Here is a 13987-nt window from a genome sequence, read left to right as displayed (position 1 = left end):
ATGACAGTGGGAGGATTTTTCCTCCAGCTCTGAGCCCTGCACTCAGCTGTCAATCAAGGAAGTGTGTCCATGACATAGATGATGACGCATGGACACAGCAGGACTAGTATGTGTCCAAGCAGGCAGAGGGGGGGGCAGTTGTTTGACTGGATTTTTCAGTATTAAGTACTGAAAATTTTCTAATGAAAACAATCGCAAAACCTATTTGGTTTTGCATGCTTTACAACATATTAAAAGTTTTTGTATCTGACATTGCCCATTTAAGGGGTTAAAGGGAACGTGTCAGCTGTATTTTCTGGCAAGAGCTGTAGGTACAGTTAGATAGCTGCAAGGGTATAAATAAAAAGCCGAACCTTCTCTGGAGCTGATGACATTTCCACAGAGATAGGACCAAGCTGCTTAGGTGCCACAGCCCAGCACACCTTGTCCTCACCTCCGACCCCCTCCTCGACTGACCTGCAGGACTGGGAGGTGAGGACTAATAAAGAGGCGTGCCAAACTGTGGCATTTGAGCAGCTTGGTCCTGCCTCTTTGACACTTGACGCCATTAAAAGGTCAGTTTCAGAAGTCTGATAACCACCATCGGCTCCAGGAAAGGTGCAGATTTACTTTATACCCAAACAGCTCTCCATCTGTGTCTGCAGCTCTTTATCCCCTTTAAATGTTTGTACTGTATGTATTATAACTAAGACAATATTATGATATAACACAGTATTTTTATTTATTTTTTTATATTCTACATTTTCACCTAAAAAGATGAAATGTGAGACATCCCAAGTTGGGGTTCAGTGACTTTTTATGGCCGGTGACTATGCCCTGATTCTCTGCAGACTCCTCGGATTCTTTTAGTACATTTCTCCAAGCTGGAGGATCCGCCACATCCGCGGCCTCTCAGTTGTCTCCATAAGGCGTCCTCTTATTGATGATTCCTCCTCTCAAGCGCCTCAAACCTCCTCATCAGCAGCGCCATTACCATCTGTAGTAAGCGTATTTTCCGCACCCTCTTTGGGCGTTGCGGTTCCTCGTTGTGATGGGAATCCGCCCATTTGTGGCTGGAAGTGCTGACTTTGTAAGCAGCATGGCGTCTGGTAAGGAGAGAACACAGGGAAGATGAGGGGGATCCACACATGAGGGCAGAGTCACATCTAGCACACGCCCAACTGTCTTATCAGGGAGGAGCCACAATGAATAACTAATGAAATGATTCCTATTATATTTACCCATGAACATCATTCCTAACTCTTCTATATACCGCCGCTGTCTTTTTCCTCTTTACACTAATTGGCCGCTCAGATGTCCTGGCCTGTTGTCTGACAATCTCCTGCCCATTTTCTTGCTCCTCAGGGGCGGGGCCGGGAGCCGGGGCAGGAGCCATCTCCATCTCTCTCTTCCTTTTCTTTAGATTGCTTAATTCAGCTCGTTTCTCTTCCATGTCTAGAAGTGAATGACACCAGCGAGCAGCTGCTGCCATTCTATAGTGATGTCACATCACAGCTCCTTTATGATGTCATGAGCAGCAGAGCAACAGCTTAAAGGGGCAGAAACCCCCCATAATATAGTGTCCATGGAATAAGAAATTGGCCTCGCTTATCAAAACTGTCTGATAGTAAACTAGTAAACTCTTTGCTTCCCATAGCAAACATTGACAGCTCAGCTTTAATTTTACCGGAGCATTTAAAAAAAAATGTAAGCTGTGATTGGTTGCTATGGGCAACAAAGAGTTTACTATTGGATGGTTTTGAGAAATCTGCCCCTATGTCCATAATGGGGGCCGTTTGTGTATTTTCCAGCGCTGGAGAAGGAGACGGATGTATATCACAGACCATATGGTTTCTGTAGTCTAATCAGGACAGTCTAGCCACACCCCCGATTGATAGTAACCACTCCCCTATCTCCGCCCATTTAATCCAATATAAGATCAGATAAACAAATAAAAAATCTGTATAAATTAGATCTGCCTGCAGTAAGTAGATGTATAGGTCAGTGTTCACCAACCAGGGGTGCCTCCAGTTGCTGCAAAACTACCTATCCCAGCATGCCCGGACAGCCGTTGGCTGTCCGGGCATTCTGGGAGTTGTAGTTTTACAACAGTTGGAGGCACCCCTGGTTGGGAAACACTAACCTATACTATATAGTCCAACGTGCTGGGAGTTGTAGTTTTAGTTTGGGGCAGCTGCTGAGCCACAGGCTGCATCAGAGCATGCTGGGAGTTGTAGTTAGTAACTAACTGCAACTCCCAAATTTAATTTAAAAAAAGCAATAAAAAAGTCACATCAAAGTGCAAGCTCCAAATCTTGGGCATGACACCTCCACCAGCCATTATACATTATGGATCCAGTGGTTGTGAGCAGAGAATTATGGGAAATGTACAGTATCCCTTATCAGCCATGTGACTCCTCAGGATGTGACACATTATACAGCACAACGACTGATACGGATCCAACTTATTAGGATTCTCCATAGATCAATGAACCTATCACGGGAGACTCTGACCCAACACTGTAAGGCCCTGAAATCTGGACACATAATAATTATGTCCATGAAACACACGAGGACCCCAGACCCTCCTCTAAAGTACACACGTGTAATAGCAATCATTCCCCCTCCTCATGGGGCAGTATTATAGTAGTTATATTCTTGTATATAGGAGCAGTATAATAGTAGTTATATTCTTGTATATAGGAGCAGTATTATAGTAGTTATATTCTTGTATATAGGAGGCAGTATTATGGTAGTTATATTCTTGTATATAGGAGCAGTATTATAGTAGTTATAGTCTTGTATATAGGAGCAGTATTATAGTAGTTATATTCTTGTATATAGGAGCAGTATTATAGTAGTTATAGTCTTGTATATAGGAGCAGTATTATAGTAGTTATAGTCTTGTATATAGGAGCAGTATTATAGTAGTTATAGTCTTGTATATAGGAGGCAGTATTATAGTAGTTATAGTCTTGTATATAGGAGCAGTATTATAGTAGTTATAGTCTTGTATATAGGGATCAGTATTATAGTAGTTATAGTCTTGTATATAGGAGCAGTATAATAGTAGTTATATTCTTGTATATAGGAGCAGTATTATAGTAGTTATATTCTTGTATATAGGAGGCAGTATTATGGTAGTTATATTCTTGTATATAGGAGCAGTATTATAGTAGTTATAGTCTTGTATATAGGAGCAGTATTATAGTAGTTATATTCTTGTATATAGGAGCAGTATTATAGTAGTTATAGTCTTGTATATAGGAGCAGTATTATAGTAGTTATAGTCTTGTATATAGGAGCAGTATTATAGTAGTTATAGTCTTGTATATAGGAGGCAGTATTATAGTAGTTATAGTCTTGTATATAGGAGCAGTATTATAGTAGTTATAGTCTTGTATATAGGAGGCAGTATTATAGTAGTTATAGTCTTGTATATAGGAGCAGTATTATAGTAGTTATAGTCTTGTATATAGGGATCAGTATTATAGTAGTTATATTCTTGTATATAGGAGCAGTATAATAGTAGTTATATTCTTGTATATAGGAGCAGTATTATAGTAGTTATATTCTTGTATATAGGAGGCAGTATTATGGTAGTTATATTCTTGTATATAGGAGCAGTATTATAGTAGTTATAGTCTTGTATATAGGAGCAGTATTATAGTAGTTATATTCTTGTATATAGGAGCAGTATTATAGTAGTTATAGTCTTGTATATAGGAGCAGTATTATAGTAGTTATAGTCTTGTATATAGGAGCAGTATTATAGTAGTTATAGTCTTGTATATAGGAGGCAGTATTATAGTAGTTATAGTCTTGTATATAGGAGCAGTATTATAGTAGTTATAGTCTTGTATATAGGGATCAGTATTATAGTAGTTATATTCTTGTATATAGGAGCAGTATTATAGTAGTTATATTCTTGTGTATAGGAGCAGTATTATAGTAGTTATATTCTTGTGTATAGGAGCAGTATTATAGTAGTTATATTCTTGTATATAGGAGCAGTATTATAGTAGTTATATTCTTGTATATAGGAGCAGTATTATAGTAGTTATATTCTTGTATATAGGAGCAGTATTATAGTAGTTATATTCTTATATATAGGAGCAGTATTATAGCAGTTATATTCTTATATATAGGAGCAGTATTATAGTAGGTATATTCTTGTGTATAGGAGCAGTATTATAGTAGGTATATTCTTGTGTATAGGAGCAGTATTATAGTAGGTATATTCTTGTGTGTGTATATATGAGGCAGTATTAGAGTAGTTATATTCTTGTATATAGTAGCAGTATTATAGTAGTTATATTCTTTATACATAGGGGGCAGTATTATAGTAGTTATAATCTTGTACATTCACAGTAAAACTTGAAACCCTGACTGGGGTTGTTACATAATGATCTGTTGTCATCCAGTGTCAGTAGTTTTAGGATCTACATTATCTACATCATTTTTTTTTTCTTTTGTTTTATTACCAGTTCAGCCAGGAATTGATCTGAAGAATTAATTTTGAGTTGGGATCTTATAAGAGTTGGAAGCTATCTCCGACTGTTTCAAATATTACAGATGTATATTGAAGTCAACAAACTTGGTGTAAATGGCTTTTAAGACCTGGAGTAAACACTAAACGAAAAATGGCCGAAACCCAGAATGCGATCCTTAAACCGGACTCTTCCGAGGAAAAAGATCTTGATCCTGTAGACTTTCTTGCTTTGCAGAAGATTTCAGAAGAGAAGAAAAAGCAAAGAAGCGTCGGCTTCTATGAACTGGATTTCCTGAACACTTCAAAGGAGTTAGAAGAACCAGAAGCCACAAACACTGTAGAGTCTGAAGTTACAGAAGATGAGGACAAAAAATATCCAGAAGACAAGAGTCATAAGAACAACATACAGGATGGACAACCTGAAGGAAACAAAGATCCACCTGCCAGCTACCCTGACCAGGCTCTACCCTCATCACCGAAACGTTGTAGAAAACAGAGCAACCCAACCTGTCTATGCAAGGAATGTGTAGAGAACTACATGAATCTGTGTGAGACCAGCAATGATCAAGTCCTGGAGGGTGAACAAAAGAAAGACGAGGCCGTCCCAACTTTTGTCAGTACACCCTCTAACTCTGAGAGGAGCAGAAGTGGCTCAGAGACTTCAAGACTCACAAATTCCTCTGAAGACGATTTTGTGGGCACAAAGTATGAAGATGCCCAAGTGACACTGCCCTACCCTGATAACCACCGGCCACCCGAGTGTATTACGAGGTTGAGCGATGCCGGCTTGTATGATCCTGGTGAAGACCCTACGGAGAAGACCGGAGAGGAGGATAATGTTTCCCAGGTGGTTATTAGCTCTGCTTTTTTTGTTGAACACCCTCCTCTGGAGGAACATAAGAAAAGCGTCCAGATAGATCTGTGTGAAAAGGTGGACATTGAAAAAGGAGATCCTGAGAATGAGCCCTTATTACGGCTCACCCGGAGATCTACTGAGACAGAACCTGTATATCCAGGGTGCTGCCAGTGTCATCTGGCCTGCCTGAAGATTGTGGGATCCTTTGTCCTCTCTATGGTGATATTCCCGGCCCTCCTTTTCGCAGCCTACGCATGGTTGCCCTTCGATGCCCCTGTCATTCCGGATGTACCAACCAGACTGGTATACACTTTACGGTGTTCAGCCTTCGCCTCATTCCCTATTGTTCTGGGTAAGAAAAGTTTTCTCCTTTTTGTATACTGTTGACCTGTTAAGCAGCTTTCACAAACCAGCTGGTATCTTGGGGTGCGTTTACAACCATTAAAGGGGTACTCCGCCCCTAGACATCTTATCCCCTATACAAAGGATAGGGGATAAGATGTCTTATTGCGGGGGGGGGGGGTCCTTCTGCTGGGGACCCTCGGGATCTCGGCTGTAGCACCCCTCTGTCATTACTGCACAGAGCAAACGCGCTCTGTGCGTAATGACGGGCAATACAAGGGCCGGAGCATCGTGAGGTCACGGCTCCGCCCCCTTGACATCACACCCGCCCCCTCAATAAAGTCTATGGGAGGGGGCATGGCGGACCGATGCTCCGGCCCCTGTATTGCCCGTCATTACGCACAGAGCGAGTTTGCTCTGTGCAGTAATGAGAGAGGGGTGCTACAGCCGAGATCCCGGGGGTCCCCAGCAGCAGGACCCCTGTGATCAGACATCTTATCCCCTATCCTTTGGATAGGGGATAAGATGTCTAGGGGTGGAGTACCCCTTTTAAGAAGTACCTGTCACCAAATAGACTGTTCTAAACTAACTCAGGCTATATTCCCTAAAACCCCTCCAGCCCTTAAAAAAAAAATAATTCAGAGCTTTTAAAAAACTGTATCATACCTTTCTTCTTGCTCACATAGTGCAATCTCCCAGCAGGCTTCACATGCTTTCAGTGCTGTGATTAATAGAAGCTCTCAGGCTCTGTGCATGTTTGTCTGTGCAGCTTTTTGTGAGAATATGTGGAGCTTTCATTTTCTGTGCAGCTGTCAATCAAGCTCAGTGTATAGAGAAGCACTTCCTGAGTTTAGACTCCTGCCAGGCCGGGAGGAGACCAAACTCACTGTATTAATTGTGGCAGAGCACAAAACATCGCCACCTAGTGGCCGTTTTTTATATTACATTTGAAACATATTTATGTTGATGATTTTAAAAGCAAATGAATGGGGAAAGTGTCTGTCTGCTACATTACACAAGGAACACTATATTAAAAGTTTTATTTGGTGACCGGTACTCTAAGAGCCACTCTGGTCTCTGCTTATAGGTAATGGAACAGAAGTGTCCTGGCAGTATCTGATGAGTGCAGCTCAGCTCCCATTGACACTTGTTTTACAAAAATGTCCTGAATTTTCTATCCTGAACACTCCTCCCACGAGAGCTTAGCATAAATTTATCCCGTGCCGATTGTTGCATTGCCTATATCTGATTGAAGACCATAAATCGATGTCTTATATGCATCAAAAAGAAATTGGCACAATGTTTCAGGAGAGGCCCTTCTTCAGGATCGAAGAGGAGTCGGGTCCCCATAAGGTTTCCTAAGGGTCATATGTACTGTATGAAAGGATGAAACGGTACTCACCAGAACAATGAAAAATCTTTCATTTTCAATCACGGTGCAAATCGTGTACAAAGCAGGGAGTAACACAGAGGGCAGGGGCGAACGCCCCTGCCCTCTGTGTTAATCCCTACTTTGTACATTATTTGCACTGTGATTCGTTCCGGTGAGTGCCGTTTCATCCTTTCATACTGCCATTTGCCTTGTTGCTGAGCACTACCAGTGACTGAGATATGGGTGCGCTCTCTGCTGCGGGTATTGCGCACGTGTGCGAATAGGGACACACTCTGCAGAGCCGGGTCCCCCTTTTTTGTTTTTCTTTTGAATCATACACTGTATGTACTGTATACCAATGCTGTAGGCAGGGACCTGCTCAGACATTTTGAGGGGCAGATGCTCATGTAAAAAAAAAAAAAAAAATGCCACTTCTAAATAAACAAAAAGTTTGTAAAACCCTTATAAATGTTAACACAACACAATTCCTGAGGTAAGGGACCTCCGGCAGTCCTGTCAGCTGAATAGGACCTGCATCACCCCACTGAGGTCCCAATCCGTGAGGGCATTATAGGGCAGGTGCATTAAAAGGGCAGGGGCTCAGGCCCCCTTTTGAGTCTGTGTGCACGTCACTGGCTGTAGGTCTGTGGATGCTTTCAGAAATTAGTGACTTAAAGTATTGGTATATAAAATATATATATATATATATATATATATATAATATATTATCTCAGCGTTCACCATTGAGGGATCTATTGGGATCCAACTCCTCTCCTAGCCTGAAGAAGGGCCTAGCCTGAAACGTTGTGCCGATTTTTATTTCTGATGCATATTTTAATCTTGTGGTGGAATGGCGGTATCATCTACCTGAGGTGTGCTGCCCACCTGACAGCCATAAATAATTTTCTGTCTGTTCTCTCTTCAGGTGTTCTAGTCCACGGGATCTCGCGTCTCTGTGCCTCGTCCTATGATCCATTCAAACCGCGAGAGCGAGAGGTGACGATCCACAGACGCTTTGTGAAGCAGAGCACCTTCCTCTTCGTCTTGTTCTTCTTCAACCTCTCGGTGCTGTCCACTTACCTGCCCCAGGGGCAGCTGAAGTTCATCCCGCTTCTCACTTGTCTCTTCTCCTTGTCTCAGTAAGTGTCCCTTATAACTATTCCACATAAACCGCACCACATCTGTCGATGGTTTGTATCTGGTATGGTAGCTCGGCTCCAATGAAGTGTATGATGCTGAGATGCAATACCAGGCCTGTGAATGGGTGTTGCGCTGTTTTTGGAAGAAAGCCATGTTTTCCTAATCCTGGACAACCCCCATCTAGTGAGGCTGCCTGTATGATTCATTCCACCTACTTCCTGATAATAATTAGGAATGTAAATGAAAACACTACAGGCCTTTTTGTGACTAAGGACCGACACCTAAATCTTCATAGACTCCTCGGGCAATATGTAAAACAGTGAGGAAGGATGGCATTACGCAGTTTCCTAAAATAAATAAAAGAGAGAAATGTAGCAGAGGCTCTTATCAGGCTAAAGATGGAGTTGGCCAGACTGTCGCCTATACCCAAGGTGACCAAAAAGATAGTGGTACAAATAGAAACGAAATCGTCACTCAAGGTCACAGATATTAGGACTTACACGTAAATGTGAATAGTAGCTGGTTTATTAAAAGTATACAGTAAATAATAATTAATAATAATAATTCATTATTAGGTGGTGTCTGGGTGTGAGGTGCAGGGTAGATGCAGGGCAATTGTTATGGTCCAAGGGGCATATGGTATTAACCCCTTCTTGTTGTGGCGCCAGGGCGTGGTTTAGCCTTAACCACCCAAAGGTAATACCGCTGATCCTGAAGACACCAACGCCAGATTAAGGATAACGGCAGCTTTACTGAGGAAAGACAGGTGATATAGTCTTTGCAGTACATCCAAATATCCCAGGGAGGTGACCAGTGATACAGAAGGACCTCGCAGGTTTTCTGGGACTTGCAGTAGTTAGACTGACTTTAGTGCCGGCCACGGTGACTACAGATGGACTTGACAGAGATGGTGACTGACAAGATGACTTCACTTACTGATGATCGACTTGTGGCTGCCGGACTTAAGGCTTGAGGCCTCCAATACTCTGGACACAGACACTGAGACAACTGCACTGGACCTCAGCAGAAGTAGCAATGTGCTAAGAGAGAGATTGCAGCCCCTCCCCTGGTTATATAGGGGGCTGTGCAAGGAGCCCATAGGTCACTTGGGGGGTCACCTGGTCACTGGAGCCCTCTGGGTAATAATCATGTGGTACAAACATTTAAAGCACCAGTATGTGGCGAGCCACGGGGTGTGAAGTAGGGTGTATGGGGCAGATGTTGTAGCCCAGGGGCAGATGGTATTAAAGGGGTATTCCAGGCAAAACCTTTTTTTATATATATATCAACTGGCTCCGGAAAGTTAAACAGGTTTGTAAATTACTTCTATTAAAAAATCTTGATCCTTCCAATAGTTATTAGCTTCTGAAGTTTTCTGTCTAACTGCTCAATGATGATGTCACGTCCCGGGAGCTGTGCATGATGGGAGAATATCCCCATAGGAACTGGACAGCTCCCGGGACATGAGTCATCAGAGAGCAGTTAGACAGAAAACAATAACTCAATTTCAGAAGCTAATAACTATTGGAAGGATTAAGATTTTTTAATAGAAGTAATTTACAAATCTGTTTAACTTTCCGGAGCCAGTTGATATATAAAAAAAAAGTTTTGGCCTGGAATACCCCTTTAACCTCTAAATGTTTGTGACGCCAGGGCGTCGGTAGCACCGCTATTCCTAGTTAGGCAGGGCAAATAAGAGTTCAATGCCAGGTCAGGGTTAACAGTAGCTTTACTGAGGTAGACAGATGGTACAGTCTTTACAGCTCGGCCAGGATCCCAGAGAGGTGACCAGTAACACAGGGGACCTCGCAGCTTGCTGGGACTTTTAGTGACTTTGACAGACTTTAGGACAGCTACACTGACTATAATAGACTTGACTTGACTGAAGATAGTGACAGCAGACAGAGATGACTTGACTTACTGACTTGTGCCTGTAATTTAGGCTTGAGGCCTCCAGATGTGCTGGACACTGGCTCTGAGACGTCTGCACTGGACTTGACCTCAGCAGAAATTGTGGTGGAAGAGCAAAAGAGACAGATTGCAGCTCCTCCCTTCCTTATAAAGTGGGTGGGGGGAGGGGGCTGAACAAGGAGCCCATAGGCTAGCTGTGGGTCATCTGGTCACCTAGTGCTCTCTGGGTAACAAAACATGAGACTTTAACATGTGACAACTATTATCATGTGATCAATGACCATGTGACCATATCAAAGGTCCTTTTACGCACAATATACAGACTATAGGGGTACAATGCAGGTGAGCCCTGGGGACGTGCAGGGACTCAAGCTGATAGGACTGTGAGATGCATATCCTGTACTGGGACATCAGAAGTACATTAAATGAGGCAAACCTATATACATAATGGGGGTATGCTGCAGGGGAGCCCTGACAGGGCAGGAGGACAGTACGGGGCCACATCATACCGTACTGTGAATAATAGTGGGTCTATTAAAATATCCAGTAAATAAAAACAATAGTGAATCACTATTTTCATTCATTCACTGGATATTTTTAATAAACCAACTATTATTTACTTTTACGTGTAAGTCCTAATACCTAATTCCATTTCTATTTGTACCAAAATGAATAAATAGTCTGCCCTTTGGAGAAAATCCCCCAAAAAACTAAAAAAAAGTACATTCGACTTCTACAATATCCACAAGGAGCGTTCTTGCATACACGTCTGACTGATACTCTAGTATTACAATTACCGTAAAGAAATATACATACATACATACATGCCCTACCCTGTTGCTATCTTGACTAATAAAATTATAATTTTTTTTTTTTACATATTCATTTTATTCATTTTTTTTACCTTTCTGTCCATGTTGCAGGCTGATTTACTGGCTGTCGTTTGCTGTCGGCCGATCCTTCCGTGGTTTTGGTTACGGCCTGACGTTCCTGCCTCTGGTCAGCATGATGATATGCAATCTCTACTTCATGTTTATTGTCGAGCCGGAGAAAATGGTCTTTCTTGGAAACAGAGTTGTACCCCAGCACTGAAAACCAATCAGAACGCTTCATTTAATGGTACTACAAAATGGCTACATCATTGCTCCTTGGATGGGCTTTTGTATATGGTGAGCCATTGGCAGATTAGCATTGTGAGCAGTATGTTACATGATACAGATTTTTGGATGAAGCCTGGTTGTACTGCTCCCCACTTGTCTTCTGTTGATCTTTGATATAGTTATTTCTAATGGTTCAGTTTTGTGTCCTGATCCGCTGCCGCCTTTAAAAGGCCACCCTGTGTCTTCCAATGCAGATTCCAGGGACTTCTCAGTCCGTAAGCTCCTGCTGAAATTGCTGCTTCTTCTCAAGTTCCTGTTCTGTGTTCTTTACCATTAAGGGAATATTCCTTCTCTTGAAGCTTAGACTTTGGTTTGGGGGACATGTCGGATGCTACTGCCCAGACCCTTATTGATGGTGGTGTCTGTGGCCTTGCGTTTGGCTGCAGTCAGCCTCTGCCACCTATATGGCTGGTGCTGTTCCTGCATAGGGGGTAACATCTTACTGTGTTTTTTTTTATTTATTTTTTTCCAACGGCTGTCCGGGCATGCTGGGAGTTGTAGTTTTGCAACAGCCGGAGGTACCCTGGTTGGGAAACACTGGCATACAGGCATCTCGAGGACCTTCTTGTCTGTTTACTACTGTGTCTTGGATTTTCCTGAATCACTGCCACTGACTGCATTGTCACCAAAACGCTCATCTGTTCTTATCTGTCATGGATTCTGAATGTTTTTCATGGGGAAAAAAAACTAAAGCTGATAAATGTTGAAGAATCTTAGAGCAGTTTTGCAAAAGAAAAAAAGTATTTTTTTTTCTTTTTTATGCAGTTGGTAAAAAATAGGAAAAAGAAACTATACCTGCATATCCCTGATCTCCCCGCTGTTCCTATTCAATTCCATCTGGTTCTCCGATACAGCCCTAGTGCAGGACCTCAACCAATCACTGGCAGAGACAGGACACTACTGGGGTCAGTGATTGGCTGAGCCAACAGGTCCTACAACAAGCGCTTGCCTTGAGAGCAAAAAGCAGATTGGGCTGGACAGAGCCGAATGGGACCAGTGGTGGACCAGGGATAGGGAAGGATAGAGTTTGTTTTTTCTTTATTATAATATTTCTCCTGGGCCTGAGTGGTGATGTAAATTTTTTGCAAAACACCTGATATCCCTGAAGTCTTCCTGTTAGGTAGACATAGTGTGATCCTCTTCTACTATGGAATGTTCCTGAAATCATGGGGGGGGGGGGGGGGCACAAAAATAAATGAAAATAAATAAAAATAAAACTTTGCTCATGGCCTCAAGAAGCAACAGCACAGAGTTACTATTCGGATGGGTACATGATGAGAAGCCGTTGGATGGTGACATCTCTTCGTGCCCCGTCCTGTCCGCTCATTACTGTGCCTGAGATTTTAGGAAGGTATCATTATATGCTGGAGAACATTACAGGTTACAGCAATGGTTAACCTCTTAACTGCTAGATGCACTACACGCTATATGTTGTCTGCCCGTCTGTATACTGTGTATTCTGTATTTTCTGACTTTCGGTAGCAGATGTACTCTTCCGGTTTTCTTTCTATTAATGTTTTATATAAATGAGAAAATGTAAGTGACATTATTTATTAGGAGCCTTGTGTATGCTTGTAAATAAAACGTATAATAATGATCATGTCTTCTGGGAGGTTTAATAAAAGATCAGCAGTGACATCACTGAGAATACAGCCTATCCATCACTAGAGATCAGCGGTGACATCACTGAGAATACAGCCTATCCATCACTAGAGATCAGCGGTGACATCACTGAGAACACAACCTATCCATCACTAGAGATCAGCGGTGACATCACTGAGAATACAGCCTATCCATCACTAGAGATCAGCGGTGACATCACTGAGAATACAACCTATCCATCACTAGAGATCAGCGGTGACATCACTGAGAATACAACCTATCCATCACTAGAGATCAGCGGTGACATCACTGAGAATACAGCCTATCCATCACTAGAGATCAGCGGTGACATCACTGAGAATACAACCTATCCATCACTAGAGATCAGCGGTGACATCACTGAGAATACAGCAATACACAATCTTTATTGAAAAAGGACAACACCAAATGCAAAGGACACAAAAGGTTAAAAACATAAAAAATGCTCAAAAGAGCCAAAACTACAGCATGAGAGGAGCAGGTAATGGCCTCCCTCAGGACAATCTCTATGGTCATATATCAGTCCAGTAATGGGCAACATGCAGCAGATAATATGATGTTGTGTAAAGTAACATCCAGTAATAGGCACCCAAAGTAATGAAATGGCCCATAGTGCAATATCACAAATAACACAAGATAAAGAAAACTGCATAGTAAAATGAAAAACAATTAAAAAAAATGATATCAAAAAGAATATAGAATACAGGGCTGGAATAGGGTGGAAAACCATGCATGATGGGAAATACAATGGCGGGCATAGAGTGAAAGGTTCAAACCAGTTTAAAGATGGAAGAGTAAGGTAGATAGGTAAGTACATGTCCTCCATATGGCCCGCATGTTCTGTTACCTTATGTGACTTCCATATAGGCAGGGTACGGCTCTGCTGTAGAGCCCAGCAGTCAGGGGCCAAATGGGCCTACCACCCAATCCACCTGACCCCACAAATTATAAAGTGTCCAATTTATAAGCCTTTTGCTAGCCAGAGAATCACATGTCTGGATCCCCAGGCCCCCAAGCTGTTTTATAGGCCACAGACAGCTTCAGGCTGCGGCCTACACCGGAAGCAGAGGGTGAACACAGCAGAGGAGGAAGCA

At 42.3% G+C, this 13987-nt stretch overlaps 1 protein-coding gene across 11 annotated transcripts in view; it reads left to right on the top strand.

Annotated features, from left to right (window-relative positions):
- The window catches only part of TMEM79 (transmembrane protein 79), a 55685-nt gene that overhangs the window by 25078 nt on the left and 16620 nt on the right, over positions 1–13987 (top strand). For 9 of the 11 annotated variants that reach the window (XR_008848656.1, XR_008848651.1, XR_008848654.1 and 6 more), the window contains 3 exons: positions 4467–5679; positions 7967–8180; positions 11016–11261. Coding sequence is in view for 1 of the 11 variants with exons in the window: in XM_056545154.1 (XP_056401129.1) it covers positions 4623–5679; positions 7967–8180; positions 11016–11184 (1440 nt within the window). In the remaining 10 variants the exon portion in view is untranslated. Of the gene's footprint in view, positions 1–4466; positions 5680–7966; positions 8181–11015; positions 12867–13987 lie in introns of those variants that run through there. The other 2 variants (XM_056545154.1, XR_008848657.1) reach the window with 2 other exon arrangements.

This window comes from Hyla sarda, chromosome 11, assembly GCF_029499605.1.
Source record: "Hyla sarda isolate aHylSar1 chromosome 11, aHylSar1.hap1, whole genome shotgun sequence".
In the NCBI taxonomy this organism is placed as follows: domain Eukaryota; kingdom Metazoa; phylum Chordata; class Amphibia; order Anura; family Hylidae; genus Hyla; species Hyla sarda.
Note: the sequence above shows the minus strand (reverse complement) of the source record. Positions and strands in the feature narration are given on the sequence as shown.